The sequence below is a fragment of the Trachypithecus francoisi genome, unplaced genomic scaffold, assembly GCF_009764315.1.
Source record: "Trachypithecus francoisi isolate TF-2019V2 unplaced genomic scaffold, Tfra_2.0 Lachesis_group10, whole genome shotgun sequence".
Classification (NCBI taxonomy): Eukaryota; Metazoa; Chordata; class Mammalia; order Primates; family Cercopithecidae; genus Trachypithecus; species Trachypithecus francoisi.
In genome coordinates this window covers 57,575,463-57,602,572 of record NW_022681455.1, presented here as the reverse complement: position 1 = coordinate 57,602,572, position 27,110 = coordinate 57,575,463, and the positions used below count along the sequence as shown (strand labels likewise).

Genomic DNA, 27,110 nt, shown 5'->3' with positions numbered 1-27,110 from the left:
ACATACTGCAGGACTTAATAAAGGTTAGCATTCCCCACTCTAACAAATTACATTAAATGGCTCAACCATGCCAAAGGATAGCAAGTTTACTTTAAATCAGTCATCTTTTCTAAAAGCCACTTAAAATATTAAATGTTTCTAAGAAAAATAACATTTTTTTTAGTTCATTTGTCTCTATCAACAAAATATTATATCCCCTTTTGCTACACATTTTTCCCTACAAATAATGCAGAAAATGTGCTCTTTTAGAACTTTGGTTTATCTTTGTAAAGAGAAAATAATACAAGGCATTCACTGTGGCACTCACAGTCTGTTTCTCTAAGGACAAGCCAAGCTAAAATCAACAGTCAGAAAAGCAAATGATCTGGCTGGAAGGGTTCCCTGAAAAAACGAAAACACATTCCTTAGCAATTATACTTTTTAAATGAAAAGTCTGTCTTTACGACAACAGCAAGATTTAAATATGAAGGAAAAAACCATGAAGTAGCATAACCTGCAATTTTTCGAAGAGAAAACTAATGGCTTAACATACTTAGGTCCATTTTCAGCCAACGAATACATATTAAGTTCTCACTCATAGGTGGGAACTGAACAATGAGATCACTTGGACTCGGGAAGGGGAACATCACACACTGGGGCCTATCATGGGGAGGGGGGAGGAGGGAGGGATTGCATTGGGGAGTTATACATGATATAAACGTTATGCACATGTACCCTAGAACTTAAAGTATAATAAAAAAAAAAAAGAAAAGACTAGGTGCAGAGCATTCTTTCCTAAGCAAGAGATGGGTAGGGAGAATATAAAAACTTTAAGAGAGAATCCCTGCTATTTAGACACTTAAAATTTAGTTGAGATTGAAAGAGGTGCTGGGGGGAAGTCACTGCTGGCTAGGGTACTCAGGAAAGGAATAACACAGGGCTGGGCTTTCTGTGATAAACAGAAAGAATTCTATAGCTCTTATCAACAGAGGTTTAAACTAAATCTAGTTCATCCCTAGTGTACTAAAATTAATTCCAACTAGTTGCCCCTTGATTATTCAGAATTCTCTCCCCTATCAGACAGTACAATTTCTTCCTTTTCTCTAGGTAATAAATTTATACATACTATAGGTAGATTTAAATTATCTTTTAAAAAATCACATAAAGCTTTAGGAATGATCTTGAATGTGAAAATCTAAGTCTAACAAAATATAGCTTTTAAAACAACATTTACATGTGAAAAATATGTGCCATGTTATCCATAAAAAGGAGTCATCATTACTGTTTGTAATGAAACATAATATAGTTGTAAACAGAGATTAAATGGCTTTACCATGGCATCACTCAAATTGTATCCTTTATGTAAGAGGCCGCAAGGCACAATCAATAAGTTAATGATTAAAATACATAAAACTGTAGCAGATAATAATCATCATAAAATTCTGTTAAAATAATGTTTAAGTGTTGATTTGTCAGAAAGGGCCTATTAATAAAGACAGATTTTTATGGTACTATTCCTAGAAGGCCCATACATGGGATAGGGATGATTTTGGGAAATCATCTTATCTCTGGTTCCTTACTAAGAATATGGAAAGTGTGGAAACGTACTGCTTGAAATCACATGTGGCCAAGGCAAAGCTTTGCAAGGAATTAAGAAGCAAAAAAGGAGGACAAAAAGTAACCTAAGTGCTATGACACCCTTGAAACTCTAAAGACCACACTGCAGTGTTTCTGCAGTCGCAATATCACTAAAGAGGAGAATACCAAACCTCAAAACAAGTAATGGAGCCTCAAGGTTTTCACAGTGAGTTACAGCAAGCATACCAGGAAGCAAGAAGGGCAACGAAAGTGCACGCAATGTTGGCAAAAAAACGAGTCCACCTTTAAAGACAGAAAAAATTGGAAATTTCCTAGAAAAACAAAAAGACTTCATGATCTCTTCTTGAATTACCTTGAGATCATTCTCATTAGTGAATATTATATTCAAATATACTAATTAAAGTGACTATGTCCTGGATTCATGTTTTTCTAAATATAGATTTTCAAGAGGCAATTTTAAGTTGCCTTTAATTATTTTTAAAACTAAAGGTAGAAATAAAAGCATTAGTGTGATAAAACTCATATCCAAGAGAATTTATATATGTGTATTTTTCCTTTCTTGGTAAAGAGACATCAAATCACAATCCAAAAACATTAACGTCGAAAGCACACCTCGGCCGGGCGCGGTGGCTCAAGCCTGTAATCCCAGCACTTTGGGAGGCCGAGGCGGGCGGATCACAAGGTCAGGAGATCGAGACCATCCTGGCTAACACGGTGAAACCCCGTCTCTACTAAAAAAAATACAAAAAACTAGCCGGGCGAGGTGGCGGGCGCCTGTAGTCCCAGCTACTCGGGAGGCTGAGGCAGGAGAATGGCGTGAACCTGGGAGGCGGAGCTTGCAGTGAGCTGAGATCTGGCCAGTGCACTCCAGCCCGGGCGACAGAGCGAGACTCCATCTCAAAAAAAAAAAAAAAAAAAAAAGAAAGCACACCTCATCTTCAAATTGGTTTAACAGTATTATTGTATCTAAATTACAAAGTGACTATATTTAAACAAATAAAAATCCCTTTAATCGACACACTTCCTGTGAAATGTCAAGGTTTTACCGTTCTGACTTTATCCTTACGTATGGATTTACTGAACAATATCACTTAACCACTACTTAAGCTAGTGACAGTGATATTGTTTCATATTTACTCATTCTGACAAATGTTTTGTTTTCGACTACACTGTCTAAATAAATTTAATAGAATAAAATACAATTTATTTGACATTTTAAAATATTACAATGGAGAAAACCTGAGATGAATGTTCATCACAGTGTTTGTTCTGAAAGACTACGGAAAACAAGGGGTTTCTTCATACAAAAAAAAATGTCTGACTAAAAACTGCCGAAGGAAGGGGCAGAAAAGATAGGTGGAGAGAAACTGTAGAAATATTTGTTCTTTTGAGGCTTATTTGAAAATTCAGAGGGTAAGGATGGCATACAGGAATGCAACTGGAGAGCTAAGAAAACGTCTCAACCAATGCAAAGGAAAAGGAAACGAGAGGTTGAAATAAAAGGCCTCGAGGTCCAAAGATGTGGAGACAAACTAAAGCATATAGTAGGTAAAAAGATTAATTGTGCCCAAGACTCATACACCTTATTGTAGACATCATTCATTTCCCTCTGGAGTATCTTTCCAGTGGGGGATAAAAAGATAGGAATCTTTTTGAGATCTTAGTAGAAAATCCTTTTCCCCTCTCTAAGAACTTGACTAAATCACAAGATCGTTAAGCCTAGGCATGTTTAAGACAGTGTTGCTTTACTCAATCCTAGTAGGTAGGCTACAGGGATAAAAGACTTGAGAGCAAGGAAATCTGCCGTAATCAGTCCTAGAGTCACAGACAGAGCATGGCACCTTGTTTTAAACGACAAAATGAAGAGTGTGAAACCACCTTCCTCACTGAGAGCAGAGACACAGTGAGCTTAGTGTAGGCCTCATGTAAGCCCAGGCCACCAAGCCAGGGCTTCTCACCTACTTGAGCTACATTTGCCCAAGCTTCACCAATGGGAGTTGGCCTCAGCTTGTGCTGGTGCTCCACTGCCTCCTGCTGGCCTTCCCTGAGCCCACTGACTTTTCAGTTAAATCTGGCTGCACTGCAGCTCAAACACCACAGACTGAAATCATATCAAAAGGTTCTAAGATCCCGTGTCTGTTAATTCTGAGTATACTTGGACAGTTTTCTTTGCCTCAAGTTTCTTCATTGTAAAATGGTGAACACTCAGACCTGCTATTCATATCCCACTAAGATATGACATGAACAATGCCAAGCCTAGAGTTCTTATGTCAAACTCAAGTTGTGGCAAAACATCATGTTTTTGTTTAAGCCTTCCATGACCACCCTATTTAAAACTACACCCAGGCACTAAACAGCATTTCCTATCTTCCTCATGAAAAAATTTCTTCATAGCAGTAATCATCAAGAAATATATCACTAATTTACTTATTTACTGTCTCTCCTTAACCAGAATGTCAGCCCCAGAGTTTTGATATTTTTTTCTATATTGTTCACTGCTGCTATACCTCTAGCAGCTAGAAGACTGCCTGGGACATAGTAGATACTCAATATTTGCTGAATGGATGAACAAAATACAACTCTTTAAACAGTCCCCTAGGAAAAGAAAGTTTATGTTTGAGATAGTACAAAAGAAAATGACAAGCTTATTCTGGGATCAAAGTCGAAAAGTAATCTACTTCTTAGGGTGCCTAATCAATATCACCCTTACCACTCAAATTGTTTAAATCTGAGTTTTTGTGTCTCCTTCTCTGAACTTATTCTCAATTAAAAGGCTGGCTTCACTTAACAGCTGACATTCTTATCAATACAGAACAGTAACCATCTAGATTTCCCCTTAAGTAAACATCCCTCTAGCCCCTTCCTGATTAGGATTCCTGCTTTTCTGACTGAGCTGCATACAACAACAACAATTGCACTATTAAAGCACAACCATTCTCTGGGTCCCCACAACAGTTTAAACTGACATATTCTCTTACTATAAAGAGTAATGCACACAGGCAGGTGCAAAATAACTGTTTGGTTATTTTTTAAATAAAATAAAATCCTACTTTATATAGAAGTAAACAAATTGGAAAGATGGCTCAAAGTAATTTTTTAAGTAAAAAATAATAAATTCAACAAAGATTTACAGGCAAACGATGGGTGACAAACACACAGTAGGTAGTTAAAGAAAGCCAAGAATATACCTTTCCCACACTTCAAGCCCCTGAGATTCCTAATATTAATAAATCTTCCAAAGAAAAATCCTTCAGTATCAGAAGTCTGACCCATTTTGGAACTTATACATACCCAATTTGTCCAGAGATATGGCCAATTAAAACATACTCTTGATATCTTAAACTGGCATCTTAAGAAGATACATATTCTATTGTCATATTCCCCTAAGAGTACCACATATATTAGCAACAAAAATTTGACCCACCTTTTAAAATGTTGAATAATGTCATTTTATTTTTTAATCTCATTTTAATATATCAGCATAATCCATAAGGCATCACTGGCAAAATGACACTTATAAATGAATGACAGAGTTGAAGTCTTCTATTTTTCACCTTATTTCCATAATTTAAGAATTAAAAAGTATTTGGAGTACAACATCAAGAGCAATTAAATTTACTAAAGCTAATTTTTGCCAGAATAGTGCTAGGAGAGGGATAATAACACCTGTTTTATTCTAATGGTAGACGTAACCCAAAATACATAATTTAATTTAAAATTTGACTAGCTAGTCTCTTGACAATTCATGAAAGCAGGTCCAACCTGTTCAAGTGAATGTTTAAATATTAATTCTTATACTGTATAATCTAGAATTAGTATTCCACAAGCTATGGAAAGCATCAAGAGAAGATTAAATCCTTAACATACACATATCTTTATTATACACCAAAATATTTAGAAGAGAAAATATAACAAATTTCACTACAATAAAGCTCAGAAAATATGTTTTAAATGACTTTGGTAGCTGTTACGGGTACCTTTAAAATTGTTGTTCCAAAATAATAATGACAAAGATTAGACTATTTTTGCAAAGAAATGTTTTGAGTTTTTTTGTGGGGGGTGAGGGAAACACAGAGTTTCGCTCCTGTTGCCCAGACTGGAGTGCAATGGCAAGATCTCAGCTCACCGCAACCTCCGCCTCCCGGGTTCAAGCAATTATCCTGCCTCAGCCTCCTGAGTAGCTGGGATTACTGGCATGCGCCATCACACCTGGTTAATTTTGTCTTTTTAGTAGAGACAGGGTTTCTCTATGTTGGTCAGGCTGGTCTCAAACTCCCGACCTCAGGTCATCTGCCCGCCTCGGCCTCACAAAGTGCTGGGATTACAGGCATGAGCCACCATGCCTGGCCACAAGAAACTATTTTTTAATTACATTCAAATTACTTTCCTAGGATCTCACTAACACGAACCTTCAAACAAAACAAACTTTTCTTTGAAAGAAAAATGAAAACATAGGCAATTAGAAAACTAATATGTGTGTCTAGAAGTTAATAGGTTTACAAATACATTGAGAAAACACATGAATGATATGGAATAATCCCTTTATCAACATTTTAAAATTATTAAATATTTCTCTAGTACATGATAGATTACACAGTATTTCACAAACATACTTAATTCTTTGCAACATTTTAGCAGACATTATTGTCCTCAAGAACTGAAAAATCTCTATTGTTAATTGTGTTCTCTTAAGTTTACATAGTTATCATATCAGTGTCAACCTAAACACTAAGTCTAGTCTTCCTTCTGAGAGTACTGGGGGAAGTTCAGGATTTGGAATAAAATAGACCTGGGTCTAACCCAGGTTTGATCATGTATCACCTTTGCTGCCTGGGAAAAACGCATTAAACTCTCCATCGAAGGAAGATAATATTTACCTCATGGTAGTGTTGTTAGATTAAATTAAATAAGAAGAATTTAAAGCAGCATGCCTGCTTTGCTCCTAAACTTTAATGAACTTTACCTTATGCCATCTTTGCTTCTGCTCTAAGACCATAAGACACTGCTAGAGAAAGCAACGTAATAGTGCTGACTTAGCCAGTTACAAATTTATAGGCTAGTACTGTTTTCTCATTAGTCAACTCGACATAAATAATACTTATCTCCTAAGATTGTTTTAAGGATTCCATAAAATTGTATACGTAGAATATTAATTATAGTGCCTAGCATATGCTAGGAACTCAAACTGTAACCATTCTGTAGTTTAGCAATCTTCTTTTTATTATTAGTTTAATCCCTTAGCACATTTATGAAAGGTGTTATTCTATACTCTTCAACTTTCTTTAAGCCCTAAATACACCAAATCCTTCTGGTAAGCGATTCCCCTGCCTAATTTATTAGAAAGATGAGCAGTGGATGTGAGCTTCCACAGCTCTTCTTTCTACTTTTAAACACTCCTTTACCAATTCATAATTTTTCATATATCCATCAGGTGTGAGATAAACAGCAATGCTCATTAAACTCCTAATGCAATTCTTTCAGTCATTCAACAAATTTTATTGAGCATATACAATCTGTCAGTACCATCTCAATTGCTGGGTACATTATGATAAGAAAGAAATCCTACACTTATGAAACGGAGGTTCATATTATAATAATCACATAATAAATAAATGCTTTAAATTCTCTTTCCATCTCCTCAGGCCTTGTTTCCTCAACTATTCTCAGCACATCCTCCATTTCCACAGGTTTTACTGCTCCTGCCCACCCCAGCTTGAAAACCTTGCTTGGCACAGTCACCCTCTGTACTTAGTATGCTCTATTTCTTTCCTTCCTGACTTCTTAAACTTTAGAAACACACTCTATTCCCATCGCCTCCATTCCTTGTATGCTAAGACCAGGAAATCTGGTTCCTGCTCTGATTTTTTCTTAAAAACGACTTCTTAAAAACAATATCCATGCCTTTTTCAGTTCTGAAAGTACCAACTACCTCTTACTTTTGAAATTCTCCTCTTTCTTAGTGCCTAGAACCAAACTGTTGTTTTCTCTCTTCTACTCCAATTTTTCTGATAATTCTGTTTTCACTCTAGGTTCCTCCATCTCTGTTCCAAACAGTGGGTATTCCTCCAAGTTGGAAACAAAGAGGAACCAAATACATAATCCATTTCACCTCCACCCTGATCCCAGACAATTTAGCTCCCTGCCTATTACCTGTGTTAATCAGGCTTCCAAACTTTCTAAATAACTTAGGTTGACCACCTGAGTTAAATTTAATTCTTCATGCTGTCCTATACACGGTCCTCAAAATATTGACTGAATCCACACTTACCCCTTTGTTCTTATCCCTATCACAAGACCTAACTTGGTTAACTATCTCATTCCTAGTCTCTCCCCATTTCAGTTCTTCACATTTTTCCATATCAATCTTGTGAAGATATAATTCTCTCCTGGTTTAAAATTCACTAATGGGTTTCTCCTGACTATAAGACAAAGTTCATTTACAGCAATCATATTCTGGCACTAATATCTTTCTCCTCTCTATTCATCCCATACTACCTTCCTAAATTCCAAACTACAAATAAACCAGAATAATATTTTTAAATATTTTAAAATAGCAAAATCCTCCTTTTAAGTGAAATCTTACACAGAACTCCAACACGTAAAAGTACATAAAGATACAATTACACTTGTTAAAACAAGGCCGGAAACCAGACAACTTAATCTCTCCTGTCAATTTCTCTCCCTTTACTGTGAAACCCAAGAGCTCCCAAGAACAACCTCAAATCCATTCCATTATACCACATCCCTTGAACATTTCTTAAGACAAACTATCTTTGCTGAAATTCAGTCCCTATTTCCCTTCTTTGCCCTTAATCTTCTTCTCCATTCTAGGTTATATGAAACCCTTAATAAGCCAGCACAAATTGTATTATACTTGTGGAAATTTTACTGATTATACCATACCAATTTAACCACTCTTTCCTATGAAAACCTAGAATAAGAACAGCTGGCACTTACTATACATCAGAATCTGTGTTAAGCCCTTACTGAATCTTCCCTACATCAGTGAAGTATAGACAGACAACAGTTAGCTAGAGACATATATACATATGTATATAATTATTGTCCACATTCTATAGATGAGGACACATGTCAGGTAACTTGCCTAAGGTCACACAACTTGTATATAACAACTTGTATATAATGGAACCAAATCTGAACTCAGTCATCTGCAAGCCTGTCCTCTCTATCAGTTCTTTCCAACCTTTTTAACGTCACCGAACACATAAAACGATATATGTAAAGCATTCTAGGGCAAAATGAAAGAAGTTGCTCACAGTTGAAGGCAATTCATTTTAATACCCCAGGCCCAACCTAGCTTCCCCAAGAATTCATGGGATCAATATTGGAGTATATTAGAAATTCACTAGCAGTACACCAGCTGAAAAACTCTGCTATACAAATTCATTTCGTATTTACTGGTACCTGGTATGTAGCAGGGGTTCAAATAGTGTGTGGGTTATTGACAAAGGACAACACATTATGCTCAAATCGCAAACAGAAGCAGACAGAAGAACAAATAAGAGCTGAAGAACTTACTAATAAATGCCTATACTTTGAACAAGGCAATAACCAGTTTAGATTTCCATAAGGTTGCTATGGTCTGAATATTTGCCCCCTCCAAAATTCACATTAAAATGTAATCCCCAATGTGGCAGTAGTGAAAGGTGGGGCCTTTAAGAGGTGACTGGATCATGGGAGCTCTGCCTACTGTGGACTGATCCATTCATGGATGAGTGGATTAAAGAGTTATCATAGGAGGGAAACTGGTGGCTTTACAAGAAGAGGAAGAAAGACTTGAGATAACACACTAGCACCCTCAGCCCCTTTGCCATGTGACGCCCTCTGCCACTCTGGCACTCCTCAGAGAGTCCCCACAAGTAAGGAGACTCTCAACAGATGCAGCCCCATGACCCGGGACTTCTCAGCCATAACTAGAAGAAATAAATTTCTCTTCTTTATAAATTACCCAGTTTCAGATATTCTGTGATAAGCACTAGAAAATGGACTATGACAGGGTAGTAGTTAAAACAGTGGTGAATCTTGAGTGTGCATCAATTTCATCTGGATGCTTTGTTAAACCACAAAGTGTGGGCCCTGACCCCAGAACTTGATTCTGAGACTCCACATTTCTAACAAATTCCCAAATGATGCTGATGCTGAGATCTACTGGTCCCTGAAGTAAAACATCCTCACAATAAATATGTTTCATATACTTACACCCCACCAGCCAAATATTTAATCCTTCAGTAGTCAATTTTTAACAACACAAGTTTGCTCTAAGTCATGATGCAAGCTAGATTCTGGAAGAAAAGATAAGCTTTTTAAACAGTACTAAATGTTCCTTGACCCAATTATAACAACATATAATAGACCTTAAGCATGCTGTCATCAAGGACAGAAACCACAGCTATAGAAAATGTACATTATCAATGTTGTACTTAATATCCAATAAAACCAGCTAAAAGCAATTCAGAACAACAACACTATAAGCAATCTGATTGACAGGACACATGCTTTGAATTTATTAGAAGAATTATCCAGTTCAAAGTAATACTTAACAAAGCTAGTCGCCGAAGTGATTTAATATCCAAGTGCCAAGTAAAATAATATTTTCATGGTATTCATACTTTAAATAGAGGTTTGTGCATGCTCTCACTTATAAGTGGGAGCTAAACATTGAGCACACACAGACATAGAGATAGGACCAGCAGATACGGAGGACTACTAGAAGTGGGAAGGAGGATGGACTGAAAAACTACCTATTGGGTACTATGCTCACTACCTGGGTGATTAGATCCATACCCCAAACGTCGCAGCACAAAATATATTCAGGTAACAAACCTGTACATGTACCCTCTATATCTAAAATAAAAGCTGAAATTTTCAAAATAAAAAGTAAATTAAATAAAGGTTTGATTTTACATCTCTTGCACCAAGGGTGATGCTTTTTTCAGGCAGATAGGCATGTAAATTATAATTACAACTAAGAAAAACACAAAAAACTTTACTCTAATTAAATTTTATTTGTAAAAAGCATAGGTGCATTTATTTCAGAAATACGGGAAATTATTTAAGGAACAAGACATTCAAAACTTTAAATACTTCTTGTGAATCATTCACAAATCCAAAAAATCTGATTCAGCAACCTAAGCGCAATTTTCAAATGTCCCTGTCCTTCGCTGACAAGGGTTAACTCAAACAGCTTTATTTTAACGTTTTAAATATATCAATATTCATATTCAACAATTAAATCTAATAATAAAAACCCTACATTATGAGACCAATATTTTTGGAATAAGGTATACTGTGAAAAGCAATTGGTTTGCTATAAGATCATGCAAGAGTGGAATGTTCTCTTGGAAATGGTTGATGTTTTAATACTAAAATCTCTATCCTCAGGTATAATATGCATCTAAACAAAACAGCATTCAAATATACTGAGAAGATAAAATACAAAAAGTCTAGAAATGGAGAATTTTAAATCACAACAGTCAAAACCACAACAATGCCAAAAATGGGTAATAAAAAAGCCTAAGTGAACGAGTAATAAATGGAAGAATTATTAATATAAAATTATTTTACTAAAATAATTTTAAAAATAAAATAATGGAAGAGTTAACAATGTTTTGCCCACTGTCCCCTCATTCCTTGTTCACTGTGTATACTTGCTCTTAGTTCTTTCTCAACTAATCCATGTCATTCACTTTCTCCAAATCTTAATCAAGATTGGTCTCTAACATGATCCACCCTAATAATTTTCTTACATCATCTCAACAATACTTTCCTTTTTACCATCATGTTTTGGAACTGTTTTCCAATTCCTTCTATCTTTCTCAATTAAATTATTACCAAGTAGATTAAAATTATAAAGTAAAATAGTTTCTTAAAAATCAATGTTGGCCTATATAATCAGAAATCCATAGTTAGGCCAAATTAATTTGAACCAAGTGGAAACTTTACTCATACTATTTTCCGTTTTTCAGTAAACCTTCATAACATCCCACATTCATTATATTATTTTAGTAAAGATTCAAAGTTGTGAAACTACACATATTTGACTAAATTCCAGTTACCAGTTGACCCTATCCTGGCTGGCAGGATCCTGGTTGGCAGCTACCTACCCAACAAGACTAGTTCCTACTGGCCTACTAATTCAATCTATCTTTAGTAATTAGGTTTAAAAAATCTATGTCTCCAGACTCCCCTCTTATTACAATTACACTGGTACAGTTCAGGTTCCTACCACCTACAGGATGGGCTACACTTTAAGGTCTTTTAAAATGTTGTCCCTTTAACATGAAATTCCCTTCTCTCTATGTCTGTACATTTGTATTTACCTGGTTTTTCCAAATAAATCTCTTGGAAGATTCTCATAAATAAAGTCTTGGAGAGGCCGGGCGTGGTGGCTCATGCATGTAATCCCAGCACTTTGGGAGGCCAAGGTGGGTGGATCACCTGAGGTGGGGAGTTCGAGACCAGCCTGATCAAAATGAAGAAACCCCACCTCTACTAAAAATACAAAAAAAATTAGCCGGGCGTGATGGCACATGCCTGTAATCCCAGCTACTTGGGAGGCTGAGGCAGGAGAATCGCTTGAACCCAGGAGGTGGAGGTTGTGGGTGAGATGATATCACGCCATTGCACTCCTGTCTGGGCAACAAGAGTGAGACTCCCTCTCAAAAATAATAATAATAATAACTAAAATAAGGTCTTGGAAAGTCTTCATAAATAAGGGCTGTTTCTTTTATTGCAGTATCTTCAGAATGGTACATATTCATGATAAAAACACAATAAAAATCAGCTGAATGACCTATGCCAAGTAGATGGAATATGTACATATGTATGTATCTATGAATATACATATACACACAAGTATATTTCTCTGTACTTTTTATAAGAATCATAATATGATGCTATATTAATATAGTATCCATATTGATTTAGAAAAATACATGGATAACAAATTTGATACTGAGAATCTATATTTCTAACAAATTCCCAAACGATGCTGATGCTGAGATCTACTGCTCTTAGAAATAAAAAAGCAACTAAAATGACTTAAATTCTATCACTTGTTAGAAACAGCTCTATCTAAAAAGAACCAAAACAGATAAAGATTATTTTTTCTCATATCGAAAGCCAAACTTTAAAGATTTGGTAGAATTTACCATGTATTCAGCAAAATATAAGTAAATAATATCTATGAACATGTATGAAAATTTATTTCTATGTAAATAATATGGAAATTTCCATGTATTAGTTTATTCAGTAAACATTTATTGAGTGGCTGCTATGAGTCAGGCACTGTTCTAGGTGCCTGAACATGCAGCAGTCAACAAGAAAGATAAGATACCTGCTTTTACACAGTTTACATTCCAATTGTAGGATACAGATAATAAATGAATAAATAAGCAATAAATATAAGGTAGTCATTAGCACCCAAAATTACAAGAACATAATCTGGTAGCAAATAACCAGTATCGTTTATTGGAATATATATGCTAGTCAAAAAGAGTTTTAAAAGGAAAGAAAAACAATCCAAACTAACAACTCTGAATAAGCATTTTATAGACAGATGGCTAATTTTTATATATATAGGACTGACTTAATATATCTGACAGAGCAGGAGCATTGCCATCTTGGACAAGCACCATCATTTTAAAATTTACGTTGATCAAAAACTGCCTAAATCCAAAGGGAATCAGCCTAATGGCTCAAAGTCAGCACGACCATAAACCACAAATAACATCTGAGACCAGAAACACTCCAACCCCCTCCCTGACCAGAGACATGCCAGCCCTGAGATAACCTACCCTCCAGCTGGAGAGATGTCAGCCCCAAGATAATCTCCCCTCCAACCAGAGACATTCCAACCCCACCATAAACTTCTCCCCCACACAGAAACATTCCAAGCTCTCTCACCAATAGATGCTCTCAGTCTGTAAGAAAGAGCATTCCTGACCAAAATCGGCCAGAAGCCCCTCTCAGGTTTATTCTACAAAATAAACCTGTCTTTGACTGTTGAGCCGCTTTTCATGTTTCTTTCCTCCTTAACTCTTACAACATCAAATTCCTAATAAAAAAAAAACAGTGAGCATCAGAACCTTAAGCTGCTTCCACAATCCATTATTACTACTCAAAAATGTTTATAACAGAAATTATGTGCATTAAAACACAAAAACTGCTTAACCTTAATAAAAGGTATCTACAGACACAATACCTTAATATTTATATTTTGGATGACAGTTACAAGCACTAATACATACAGGTGTAAATTATTTTAGAATACAGATAACACATTCCCCTCCAACATTAAGTATAGCATTAGTTTTAAAAGCAAAGTGTTCAAAAAATGCCTGCAACAAGCATAAGCAAGTGAAGATGGGAGGAAGAGACAGATACTGATAAGGCAGTCAATTCAAGAACAGAGCTGTGTTAGAAGTTAGGGTAAAGAAATATTTGGTTCTAGGCAGTGTATCTAGGAAAGGTAGTTGTGGCAGCAGAGTTAGAGCTCAAAATTGCTGGAGATATTATACCAGTCTCTGCTGACTCAAAAGTACTGGCTAAATACCCAAAATACTTGCTCAGACTCACATAGCAATGTATCTCAAATAAGTCACAATGAGGAGACAAATATTAAGAGAAAGAAATCAGACATTATGATCATTTGGGAAACAATAGTACAGAAAAATTCCAGTTGAAATTGACTGTTACCACATCATTTTTCTTACACAGTTAGGACATAAGCTGTCCAACGTAAGTTATTATTTCAAATCATTCGAGCAGGGTTCAACACCCAAGTCCTTTCATTAGCACTATAAAAAATGTTTAACATCCTCTATAATCATCCTAAAAAATATTCTATAAGTAGTATTTTAAGCCAACAATTTTTATACCTCTTAATATTTTTAATTGTATGTATCACTTAACAAATGATACAATTGTTCAATTAGAGATTATTGTAATTTAGTATGCCTTAGTTTATTACATGTCGTTGAAAAAAATATGTAAAAGACACAGTTGAGAAAAACATGAACATTTATAAATACAGAATACGTAACAACAGAACACTAAATAGTCATAGAAAGTAAGAAAAGTGTCTTATAATCCTTTAGTCAAAATATTTGCTGTAATCAATAAGCTAATAAAAATACAGACTACTATATATTATCTAGAAAACTAAAAAATTATAAGAATTTTTGAAAAAAGTTTGCATTGCAAAATAAAAATTCCATAATAAAAAAATTTAAACATACAAGTTAAAAAAAAAGACTACTGATGATATTGCTACACGGGCTATTCCAGATGTACAAAAAAGAAGGCAGGCCAATGAACAGGTGTCTAGGCCAAAGACCTAGTACTCAGGGTAAGTGTCCATATAGGCTAGTGCAGCTGGTTTTCCCTCTCTCCTTTTTCCACTCTCAGTTTACAGCACAAACCAAGCTAAAATGCTAGCTCAGCTTCTCTCTTTTCACTTCAAAACAGCTCAGCTCGCCAGCCAGGCACGGTGGTGGTAGCTCATGCCTGTAATCCCAGTACTTTGGGAGGCCAAGGCGGGTGGATCACCTGAGGTCAGGAGCTTGAGACCAGCCTGAGCAACATGGCGAAACCCCATCTTTACTAAAAATACAAAAATTAGCTGGGCATGGTGGTGCACACATGTAATCCTAGCTACTTGGGAGGCTGAGGCAGGAGAATCACTTGAACCCTGAGAGGCAGAGGTTGCAGTGAGCTGAGATTGCGCCACTGTACTCCAGCCTGGATGACAGAGCGAGACTCTGTCTCAAAAAAAAACAAACAACCCAGCTCTTGAATGGGCCATGAGATGCCCAGACATTTGGTCAAACCTTATAGTGGGTGTGTCTGGGTGGGTGTTTCTGGATATGATTAACATTTGAATTGGTAGTCTGAGTAAAGCAGACTGCCCTACCTAATGTGGATGTGAATCTCATCCAATCAGTTGAAAGCCTAAACAGAACAAAAAGCCTGACCTCCTGTGAGTAAGAGGGAATTTCCTTCTGTCTGACTTCCTTAAACTGGGACCTCACTTTTTAAACTGAAACACTGACTCTTTCTGGGTCTCTAGGATGTTGGCATTTGAGTTGGAACTAAAGCTGACCCTTGAACAACACAGGGATTATAAGCAACAACCTCCACCCCTCACTCCATACAGTTAAAAATCCATGTACAGCTTTTTATTCCCCAAACACTTAACAACTAAAAGCCTACTGTTGACCATAAGCCTTACTGATAACATAAACAGTCGATTAACACATATTTTGAATATTATATATGTTATACACTGTAACCTCACAATAAAATAAGCTAGAGAAAAAAAACATTAAGAAAGTCTTAATAGGCCAGGCACAGTGGCTCACACCTATAATCCCATCCCAGCACTTAGGGAGGCCGAGGCAGGCAGATCACCTGAGGTCAGGAGTCAAGACCATCCTGGCCAAAACAGTGAAATCCCATCTCAACTAAAAATACAAAAAGAAAAAGAAAGTCATAAGAAAATACATTTACAGTAAACCATAAGTTTACATTATCTATTTACAAGATGAACCATCTGTCTGAAACGGCAGTCAACCTTAGCTGGAGACCTCAATCTGTATTATATATCAAGCAAATCAACTTTTTCTTGTAATATGACTTTTCTCTGGTTTTGGGGAGCATTTCCAGCATTACTAGTGACACTTCCTATGAGCCCCATGATGTTATTCAAGGTTTATGATATTTCACTGATCATGAGGAAAATATCCGAGAACTGTGAGAGATCACTTTACTGCAATATGCAATTTACTGTACAAACTGCTCACACTGAGATGATTAGCACCGCAGAGCATTTTAAGCGGATACTTGCAACACTTACAGGCTCACCACAATAGCAACAGGGTGGGGCTATTAAATTACTATAGTAGTACAGAATGTGCTACAGTTAATTTTATGTAGGTTATAATACTGCATCTTTACATTTGTTTACATTTCTCTCAACTGGGAATAGCACCAACTATGGTTTGTACGTTTATGTGCATGTGTTTTGATAAATTTTAACTTTTTGCAATAGATTCCTGCATATCTCATGTTAGTAAATATGACTAGTATGTATTTTATACATTCCTTTATACTTAATTTTTTCTTACTTTTTTGATATTTCTAGGCTATGTGGTTCATCTGCAAGTTTTTTCAAATTGCTGCATATCTCCAAAAAATTTTCCAATATACTTATTGAAAAAAATTCACATATAAGTGGATCCATGCAGTTCAAACCTGTGTATTTCGAAGATCAACTGTACACTATCGTTCTTCTGGTTTTCAGGCTTTTGGATTCAGACTACAACTACAACATTGGCTCTCCTGGGTCTCCAACTTGCCAACTGCGGATCTTGAGACTTGTCAACTTCCATAACCCCCATCTCTCTATCTCTCGCACTGTGTGTGTGTGTGTGTGTGTGTGTGTGACAGAGAGAGAGAGAGAGTGTGTGTGTAAGTTACAGAGAGACACACACACACACAGTTGTTTCTCTTGAGAACCCTAATACATCTACCTACTTAAGACATCAAATTCCTAATAAAAAGATCAAAAACTGTTTTAAATTAATAATATACATAATGATGTCAATGGCAGAGCAAAATTCTCACATTGCTTGAAAAGAGTCTAATTTAAAACCTTTCTGAACAGTCGTTTCACAGCATGCATTAAAACTTTAAAATTGTGTGTATTTTCCTTTTTTCTGAGATGGAGTCTCATTCTGTCACCCAGGCTGAAGTGCAGTGGCACGATCTCAGCTCACTGCAACCTCTGTCTCCCAGGTTTAAGTGATTCTCCTGCCTCAGCCTCCTGAGTAGCTGGGATTACAGGCATCCATCATCATGCCCGGTTAATTTTTGTATTTTTAGTAGAGATGGTGTTTCACCATGTTGGCCATGCTGGTCTTGAACTCCTGACCTCAGGTGACCCACCCACCTTGGCCTCCCAAAGTGCTAGGATTATAGGCGTGAGCTAGCCCGCCCAGCTATGTGTAGTTTCTTATCAGATAATTTTATTTCCTGATGAATGTGTACACACACACACACACACACACACACAAAGAATATAATCAAAACTATAATCAATTATCTATGTCCCCAGGATATTAGCTATTTGACTCTGTTATTTATAATAGTAACATATATAACAGAGTCAAATTACATCACTTTCAAAGGATATAATAGTATGTAATGAATTAAGATATTTTCAAAGATTGGTCAAAAGTATGGAAAAATAATCGTAATATAATGATAATTTTTAGAATGGTGAAAACCAGTGGTGTTTAGTTGTCCAGACTAGAGTAAAAGGCTACAATGTTGAGAGTAATTATTTCAAATTGGAGGATAACAGGTGAATTTTTCTGTATTTTTCATATTTTCTATAATTAGAATAAATTACCTTTAAAAGAAATATAATAGAGGTCTAAAAAACATTATCCAAAACTGTTCAAAGAAAATCCTATTAAATGACTTCATTAAGATTATATGGATAATGATCAATGAAGACAGTTTTTAAAACAAATCTGAAAAAACTATAAGAGCTTTTTATAATGTTATTTTGTAAAATCTGAGCTTTTTAATAAACTATATAGCTAGAGACATGAACTGAATTGTGATCTCTTAAAAGTCATTTGTTGAACCCCTAACTCCAAATCCAACTGTAACTGGAGATAGGGCCTCTAAAGGGATAATTAAGGTTAAATGAGATCAGATGAGTGGGGCCCTAATTCAGTAAAACTAGTGTATTTATAAGAAAAGGAAGAAACACCACGGATGCACATGCACAGAGAAAAGGCCATGTGAGCACAAAGCAAGAGGAAGGCCACCTGCAAGCCAAGAAGACAGGCCTCAGGAGAAACCAAATCTGCCAATGCTTTGATCTTGGACTCCAGCCTCCAGAAGTGTGAGGAAATAAACTTCTGTTTTTTAAGCCAACCAGTCTGTGGTATTTTATTATGGCAACGCTTGCAAACTAACATAAAACATAATACAGTACTATAAAATGTACCTCGTAAATAATCTTTCTTCTATAATTTACTCTTAGGAGGCAGCAAATCAAGAAATAAACAGTAAAAAATGTTCTTCATACTACAGTGTCATGGCATAGAGGGGGCAAGAAATCATATTTCCAAATAAAATGTTATTAGCTGGCACTATTAAAGAGAAATAAGGAGTAGGATTCAGAATATAAGCACTGTAGATAGGTTTCTTAAAAAGTTTTTCAGGTTTATAATGATTATTGTCTATCTAAAAATGTTCTATAGGCTGGGTATGATGACTCAGGCTTACGGCTGTAATCCCAAGCACGCCAAGGGAAAATGGCTTGAGCCCAAGAGTTTGAGACCAACCTGGGCAACATAGTTAGACTCCATCTCTACAAAAAATTTAAAAAAAAAAAAATTAGCCAGGCATAATGGTGTGCACCTGTGGCCCTAGCTACTCGGAAGGATGAAGTGGGAGGATTACTTGAGCCCAAAGATTGAGACTGCAGTGAGCCATGATTGCACCATTGTACTCCAGCCCACCCTGGGCAACAGAGGAAGACCTTGTCTCAAAAAAAAAAAAAAAGTGTATAAAAGATTCTGCATAACATAATAGCAAATATTTTAAATTGTTTTCACTTTATTTGTTCATGATACCTCCCGGTGCTCAAAACATTATGTGCATATGTATGTGTATGTGTATGTGTAGATACATATACATTCCTACAGAAATATAACTCTGAAAGCAATTTCAGTCTTATAATTACTACTGGCAGTATACCTACAAAGGAAAACGTTCCTTTCCCAATCTTTTGTATTAGATTAATATGCAAGTCTCTTTTTATCTAAACTGAATCGTCAACACATTTATCCTTTTAGAATTTTCAACTACACTGCAGGGAGCATATTTTAAAAAAAATAGACTGTCTGATTTTCAGACCAAATTAAAATATCAGGTACCACTCTGATTTTTTTTTTTTCAAAATTACCTTGTCTGGATCCATCTTTCCTTTGATAAATTCTTGCTTCCAGAACTGCAATGCCTGTTCCAAAGTTAAACCAATGCCTTTCAGAAATAGGCCATACTGCATTCGGCCTCCATGACGAAGATGGTGATTTTCCCGCAAGGCTTTATGTAACTGACGCATGCAAGGTGGGAAGGATTTGGTAGAAAGCTACAAGAAAAAGCAGAAGAGTTTTAAGTTATGTGGAAGATTTATCAGGTCCCCTGTAGTATCTGTTATGGTTGCTAATTCAATTTAATTGGAATAAAAAACAAACCCCATAAGAAAAGGCTTCTTTATTGCTGTGGTTACAGATGACTCTTATCTATATCAGATGTTTCTTATTAACATTTTTTAATTGGTTACAAGTTAATATAATATTTTAGATACTTTGGGTTAAATAACATACTATTAAATTTTATTTTACCTTTTTTAAATTAAACTTTTTCTTTGAAGTTAACTATAGACCCCCACACAGTTACAAAAAATAACACAAAGAGATAGCATATATCCAAATTCCCCCAAAGAGAAAATAATGTACAACTACAGTAGATTATCACAAACAGGATACTAACATTGATACAATCCACTAGTCTTATTCAGGTTTCCTCAGTTGTACTCATGTACTTATTTCTGTATTAAATTCTATACAACTTTGTCACACATAAGTTGATATATCCACCACCACAGTCAAGATGCAGAACAGTTCTGTCACCACAAGGATCTCTCATGATTTTATAACCATCCCCATCTATCTTTTGCACCCTGCTCCCCTCCCTCAGCTCCCTAATCTTTGGCAACCACTGAACTGTTCTTCATCTCTATAATTTTGTCATTTCAAGAGTATTATATAATAGAATCATATAATACATATTGTTTTGAGATTGTCATTTTTTACTCAGCAGAATTCCCTCAAGATTCATCTAAGTTGTATATAAACTAATTTCTTTATCACTAAGTAGTTTTCCATGGTATGTATCACAATTTATTTAACTATTCACTCACTGAAGAACACTTGGGTTGTTTCCACTTTGGGCTATTTCAAATGAAGCTATTATGAGCATTCTTGAAGAGGTTTTTATGTGAACATAAGATTTCACTTCCCTGAGAAAAAAGCACAATTGCTGAATAGCAGATGAACTTTTAAGATAACTCAAACACAAAGCAGAACACAAAAATAAGAGAAATTGTTCTCATAAGGAAAATTCAAATAAATGTGTTAAAGAAATCAAGTTAAAAGGAACAAAGTGTAGGTCTTTCCCTTAGTGTCAAAAATGAAATATTGTTGCCCACTTTAATTTTTCACTTATGGTTTCAATTGCATTCTCTACGACTTCTTTAAATATCCTCCCAAGACTTAAATTTTCACTCCCTCACATATGCCTTAGCAAGTTCACTTCATCTATAAGAGCAGGTCTCACTTTGCTTGACTTTGCTGCTCCCTCTAGTGACCATCCAGTTTCTCTTCATTCTTTTACAGTAACAACTTCTGAATTTTTCCATCCCCAGTCGAGTTCATTCAGACCTATATCTTTCCTTGGGAGAACTAACTAGAAGGCCTTTCAGCTCATTTTCATGTGACCATTTTTGTTCCTTCATATTAATATCTGATTTTTTTCTAAACATTGTTCTAATCTATACAATCAATATTCAACATCCTTAGTATGAACATTCAAGGTTTCCTCAATATCTGATAACTACTTTTCTTTTTTTTTTTTTTTGAGATGGAATCTTACTCTGTTGCCCAGGCTGGAGTATAGCAGTGCCACCTCAGCTCACTACAAACTCTGCCTCCCAAGTTCACCAAACTCTCCTGCTTCAGCCTCCTGAGTAGTAGCAATTACAGTTGCCTGCCAACACGCCCAGCTAATTTTGGTATCTGTAGTAGAGACAGGGTTTCACCATGTTGGCCAGGCTGGTCTCGAACTCCTGACTTCAGGTGATCCTCCCACCTCAGCCTCTCAAAGTGCTAGGATTACAGGTGGCATGACCCATTGTGCCTGGCCAGTAACTATTTTTCAATTATACATAACAGAACAATTATTTATTAAGTGTTCTGGGAAAGAAGCTAGGACATAATTTTCCCCTTCAATTCTGTTAAGGAAAAAGACACAACAATGATTATATTCACTATTAGGTAAGTTAAACACATGAAATAAATGATAAAATGAAGGCTCCAACAAGGGCAAAACTTGAGCACCACAGAAGCACTGTGACAGGGAGCCCGGGAAAGCCCAGTGTACTATTACTACACCAAAACGAGTCTTCGGCTCCAGTCCACTGGGTTATTCACTACCCCATGACCACGCAGTCATGCTCTGTAGCTTCTCATTTTTCTCACTCTGCTAGCCCTACCTGGTGCATCCTTCTCATGCATATGCCATGTAGCCAAAGCCAAATCATCATTCAAGACCCAACTCAATTTCTATTTCTTTTGGCACATTCCTTGACCATTTTTTATTCATTCAATCAACAAATATTTATTTAACACTTACTATGTGTACGACCCTGAGGAACCAGTAGTGAACAAAGAAGTCAAAAACCCTGTCCTCAAAGAGCTTACATTTTATTAGGAGATGGACAATGAATACAGACATTAAAAAGATAACATCTGATGCCAAAGCACTGGAAATGAAACAGAGAAATGAAATCAAGTGTGATTAGGGGAGAGGTACTTCAATTTGGGTGGCCAGGGAAGCCTTTTTGAGGAGATGGCATTTCACGTAAGACAGGGTAAGTTGGATTCTAGTGAAATGAAGATCCTGAGAAGGAATAAACATGGTATGCTAAAAGATAGCATAAGATTCATGTGACCAGAGCAAGTGAGTGAGCCAGAATGGAGCAGAAGACAAAACAGAAATGATGAGCACATATGGCTTCAGAGGCCATAACATGAGTTTGGATGTTAGTCTACATATGATGAAAACCCACTAGAGGGTTCTGACCAGAAGACTGACATGATTCAATAAACAAAGAGAACTCTGGCTGTTATGTAATGAAAAGACTATATGAGAGTAAGAATGGAAGCAGGAGGGATACTTAAGAAGTGTGGGCAGTAGTCCAAATAATAAAAATTTAAAAGATAGTGTCCAGCTATATACAGATAGAAAAATGATTATGGAAAATGAGCAAACAAAAGAATCATAAGTCCAGGATAGAGGATGAATTATCAACTTGGATCTTGTAGAGGCCAAGAACAATAACAAGAATAGCACCAGTACACAAGATCATTAGTTAGGTGTTCAAATCATCAGTGAATACAGGTGTGGAGGGAGGAGGTGGAGTAGCAGCAGAGGAGGTATCAGATGATATAATAAGATCACAAGGGCTTTAAAGGAGCTGGAGCTGTAACAATGGAAGGCGGAGAAATATGGACCAAGACACTCGCCGCACACCTATCTACGAACTCGGGGGGAAAGTTGTCTCTAATTGAAGAGGGCCACAGGGGAAAGCATTGAGAAAGCCAGATTTGTTAGAAGAAAAAACTAAAGAAAACATTTGGAGAAGAGTTGCAAATATCAAGGGATATGCAAATGACATGCTGTTGTGAAGATCAAACAATATAGATACAGAGTTAGGAGGCAGTCCAGAAAAAGACACATCTGTATTACTTACCACAGGGTCTCAGGCACAGACCATGACAGGATCATCATCACAGCACTTAACATTATATTGCTTATTTATTATTTATTATGTTGTCTCTTTCCCTCATGTAAGGTCATGAACGCAGGGACATTTTCTGTTTTCCTCACTGCTGTATCCACAGCACAATGGCTGGTACGTAACTGATGGGCTCAATATATATTCATTAAATGAATTAATATTTCTATGAACTCCAACAGTATCCAACCAAATTCACATATGCTTGTGAATGGGGAAACATCTATCTAGAACTAGGAACAGAATTAACTTCCAACCACTCACATTATATAAACACAAATCACATGAGTGGAAGTGAGAAGGGGGACTGTTAGAGATAAATGTTTAATTAAAAAAATTAAAAGATGGGACATCTTTGAGAATGAATTTCAAATCAACAAATCAACTGTGTAAAGTAGGCAACCCTATTGCTATTTCTAGACATATTAACTACAAGCACTTTTTTATAATTTTTCAAATGGAAGATGACCTATTCATTCTGATCCAAACTCACGGTCTCTCTCTACTAGTCTTATTACAGTTCTTGTTTCCAAGCATTAAAATCCTGGTGTATTTTTAATTTATTGTGAATAATCTGGTAGTTGTCTAACCCAAGATTATTTATGGCTGGCTTATTTTCCCTTTTGCCTATGGAGCGCAAATTCTGTTATGTATTAAAGAGAAATTCTACAAGTATGGCAAAGTACACTACTCTATGGAACCACAAAGTGAAATGATATTAAAATAAGCTATCTATTAATTTCGTAGCCTACACTAGATGATGAATTGCCCTCTCCCCCTGAAATTCATATATCAAAGTCCTGACCTCTAGTAGCTCCAAATGTGACTATATTTAGAAATGGGGCCTTTAAAGAAATCATTAAGGTTAAAGGAGGCCATGGGGCTTGGGCCCAGGTCTCACGTACTCAGTGTCCTTAAAAAAGAAGAGACACCGAGGATGTATGCAAGCAGTGGGAAACCACAGGAGAACACAAAGAGAAGGCAGCCATCTGTGAGACAAGAAAGGCCCTGGAAGAAATCAAACCTACTACCACTTTGATCTTGGATTTCAAGCCTCTAGACTGTCAGAAAATAAATTTCTGTTGTCATGACAGCCCTAACAAACTAATACACTTAGTGTTTTCCATTTCCCCTTCATTAAATGTATACAGTATTTAAATGTAAACACAAATTCCATTTAGTTATTTAAAATAATTTCTGTTTGGAATAATTGATTAAATTCTGCTTTTATAAAAGTACAGATAATTTTCTGATTAAACGATTTTCCTATGATTTTTTAAAAATCCTATGTGTAGGACATGGGATTTTCTTTAAAATTACTCAGCAAGCATTGAAAAAACATTCTATCTCCTCACCCAAAAGTCTTTGATTTAAGAAAGTATATGTTCCCTCCATTGATAAAGTTCTAAGTTTAAAAGAATGTGTTACTTACCAAATCAATCTGATCTAAAGAAATCTTCCCAACATTTCCCTGGGTACTGTAATCTTGGCCAGTGTAGGAATGACTTTAAACAAAGAAAAACAAACAAACAAACAAATATTAAAACAGATTCATAAAATACTTTTGATCTCTTCAAAGGAAATTTTTAAATTCTGAAAATGATAAACATAAGAATAAGAAAGCATTTTACATATAAACCTTAGCAGAAACATAGCCAAGTGTTTTAAATGTATTTAATGAAATTAAGTAACTTACCCCAAAATAATACAAAAATCTAGTAACAGTCTGAACCTCCTGACTCCTAGTCTAGAGCACCACTTCCATTTTTCAGAAGGGTAATCCAAGTTGTTGTTAAAGTTCAAACCTCTACAATTTATACTTTATTAACAGCACAACAACACAGCAAAAAAGCAGCTGGAACTTAAACTGGGAACCATCACTTAAAAGTAGTAGGTGAGTAAGTTACGTAGTTACTCTCTGTATGCCAGGTTCCTTACTGACTAATGGTGATAATGCTGGCTTTGCAGTGTTGATAGGAAGTCTGAATTGTAAGAATTTTTGTTAAAGAGCCTGACATAAAGTAATTACTGTTTATTAAAATAAATAATATCTGAATAGCACTTTACAATGTACAAAGAGTCTTTGGTAGCCTCTAATTAGATCCTCGCAACCCCCCGAGAGAGCGTTTTTATATATCATTTGATGAATGGAGGCTGCTTGGAGGAGTTAGAAACTTGTTAGGATCAGAAAGCAAGTGAGCAGTGCAGTGGAAATTCAAACTTTTTGATTCCTAATTTCCCGTTTCATCACTGCACTATATCATCCTCTTCCCTACGATAAATTTGGATTACCTTCAAATTAGGAAACATAACTTAGTATATACTACCTAAAGCCACCCACCTCAGTAATGTTTCACCTCCTTGACACAACACACTACTCATGCCCAACTCCATGAACACAGACTCAGGTGCATGCAGGTGTGACATAGCAAAAAATAACTGCTAGAGTACACAGAAATTCACAATCAACCAAGGATTATACAAATACCACAACTAAAGGGAAATCCTGGAGCGAAGAGTCATTATGATCATAAAGAATTCCACCAGGGCAACAGAGTAAGACTCTGTCTCTGTAAAAAACAAAACAAAACAAAACAAAAACCTGGGTATGGTGGCATGCCTGTAGTTCTAGCTACTCTGGAAGCTGAGGTAAGAGGATTGCTTGAGTCAGGGAGAGCAAGGCTATAGTTAGCCATGATCATGCCTGAGCACTCGAGTCTGGGCTATAGAGCAAGACTCTATCTCAAAAAAAAAAAATCCAGACACATTTTTTTTTTTTTTGAGATGGAGTCTCGCTCTGTTGCCCAGGCTGTCCAGGCTGGAGTGCAGTGGCACGATCTCAGCTCACTGCAAGCTCTGCCTCCCGGGTTCACGCCATTCTCCTGCCTCAGCCTCCTGAGTAGCTGGGACTACAGGTGCACGCCACCACGCCCAACTAATTTTTTGTATTTTTAGTAGCGATGGGATTTCACCATGTTAGTGAGGATGGTCTCGATCTCTTGACCTCGTGATCTGCCCACCTCAGCCTCCCAAAGTGCTGGGATTACAGGCGTGAGCCACTGCGCCCGGCCTCCAGACACTACTTTCTATCTGCTCAGTTACAGATTCCTCGTGCTGAACCACATATACGCTCAAGATGCTCTGCAGACAGGCTATTGTTTCCATAATCAATTTTACTGATTAAACAATGGGTATGGATTATGAAGCAAAACCACAGTACAGCTGGCTCACACCTGTCATCCCAGCACTTTGGGAGGCTGAGGCAGGCAGATGGCTTCAGCCCGGGAGTTCAAGACCTGCTTAAGCAATATGGCAAAACCTTGTCTCTACAAAAAATACAAAAATTGGCTGGGCATGGTGGCATGTATCCATAGTCCCAGCTACGTGGGAGGCTGAAACAGTAGGATGGCTTGCGCCCAGGAGATGTAGGAGCTGAGATTGTGCTCCACCCTGGCTGACAGAGTGAGACCCTGTATCAAAAAAAGGTACAGATTTCCCCTCCCTGCAAGTCCTCCTTCTACAGACTAAGAGGGACCTGAGAATTACTCTAAGAGCAGGATGAGTAGACTAATATTGAGGGAAACCAGAAGATGCCATCCCCAAAATATGAAGGATTTTGAGCAAAGGCAATTTAAGAAGAAGCAGATTCAAGAAAGCTCTCTGCCCTCCATCTGCCTAAAAGCAAAACATAGATTTACAAAGACAAAAGGCATCCTGCCCACCTTCCACCAGTGACAACAAAGGTTAATCAGTGAAGATAACTTCAGATTCTTATTATGTGGAGATGATACCAGAGAAATCTATATGAACAAACTTTACCAACTGGTCTTTATCTGCCATTTATTTGCCTTCT

General features: G+C 36.5%; 1 protein-coding gene across 1 annotated transcript in view; it reads right to left on the bottom strand.

Annotated features, from left to right (window-relative positions):
* The window catches only part of PRIM2 (DNA primase subunit 2), a 324,596-nt gene that overhangs the window by 98,871 nt on the left and 198,615 nt on the right, over positions 1 to 27,110 (bottom strand). Inside the window, exons 9-10 of the mRNA XM_033217543.1 lie at positions 24,690 to 24,762; positions 19,583 to 19,768 (exon numbers count right to left, since the gene is read on the bottom strand). Of these exons, the coding sequence (XP_033073434.1) occupies positions 19,583 to 19,768; positions 24,690 to 24,762 (259 nt within the window). The remainder of the gene's footprint in view (positions 1 to 19,582; positions 19,769 to 24,689; positions 24,763 to 27,110) is intronic.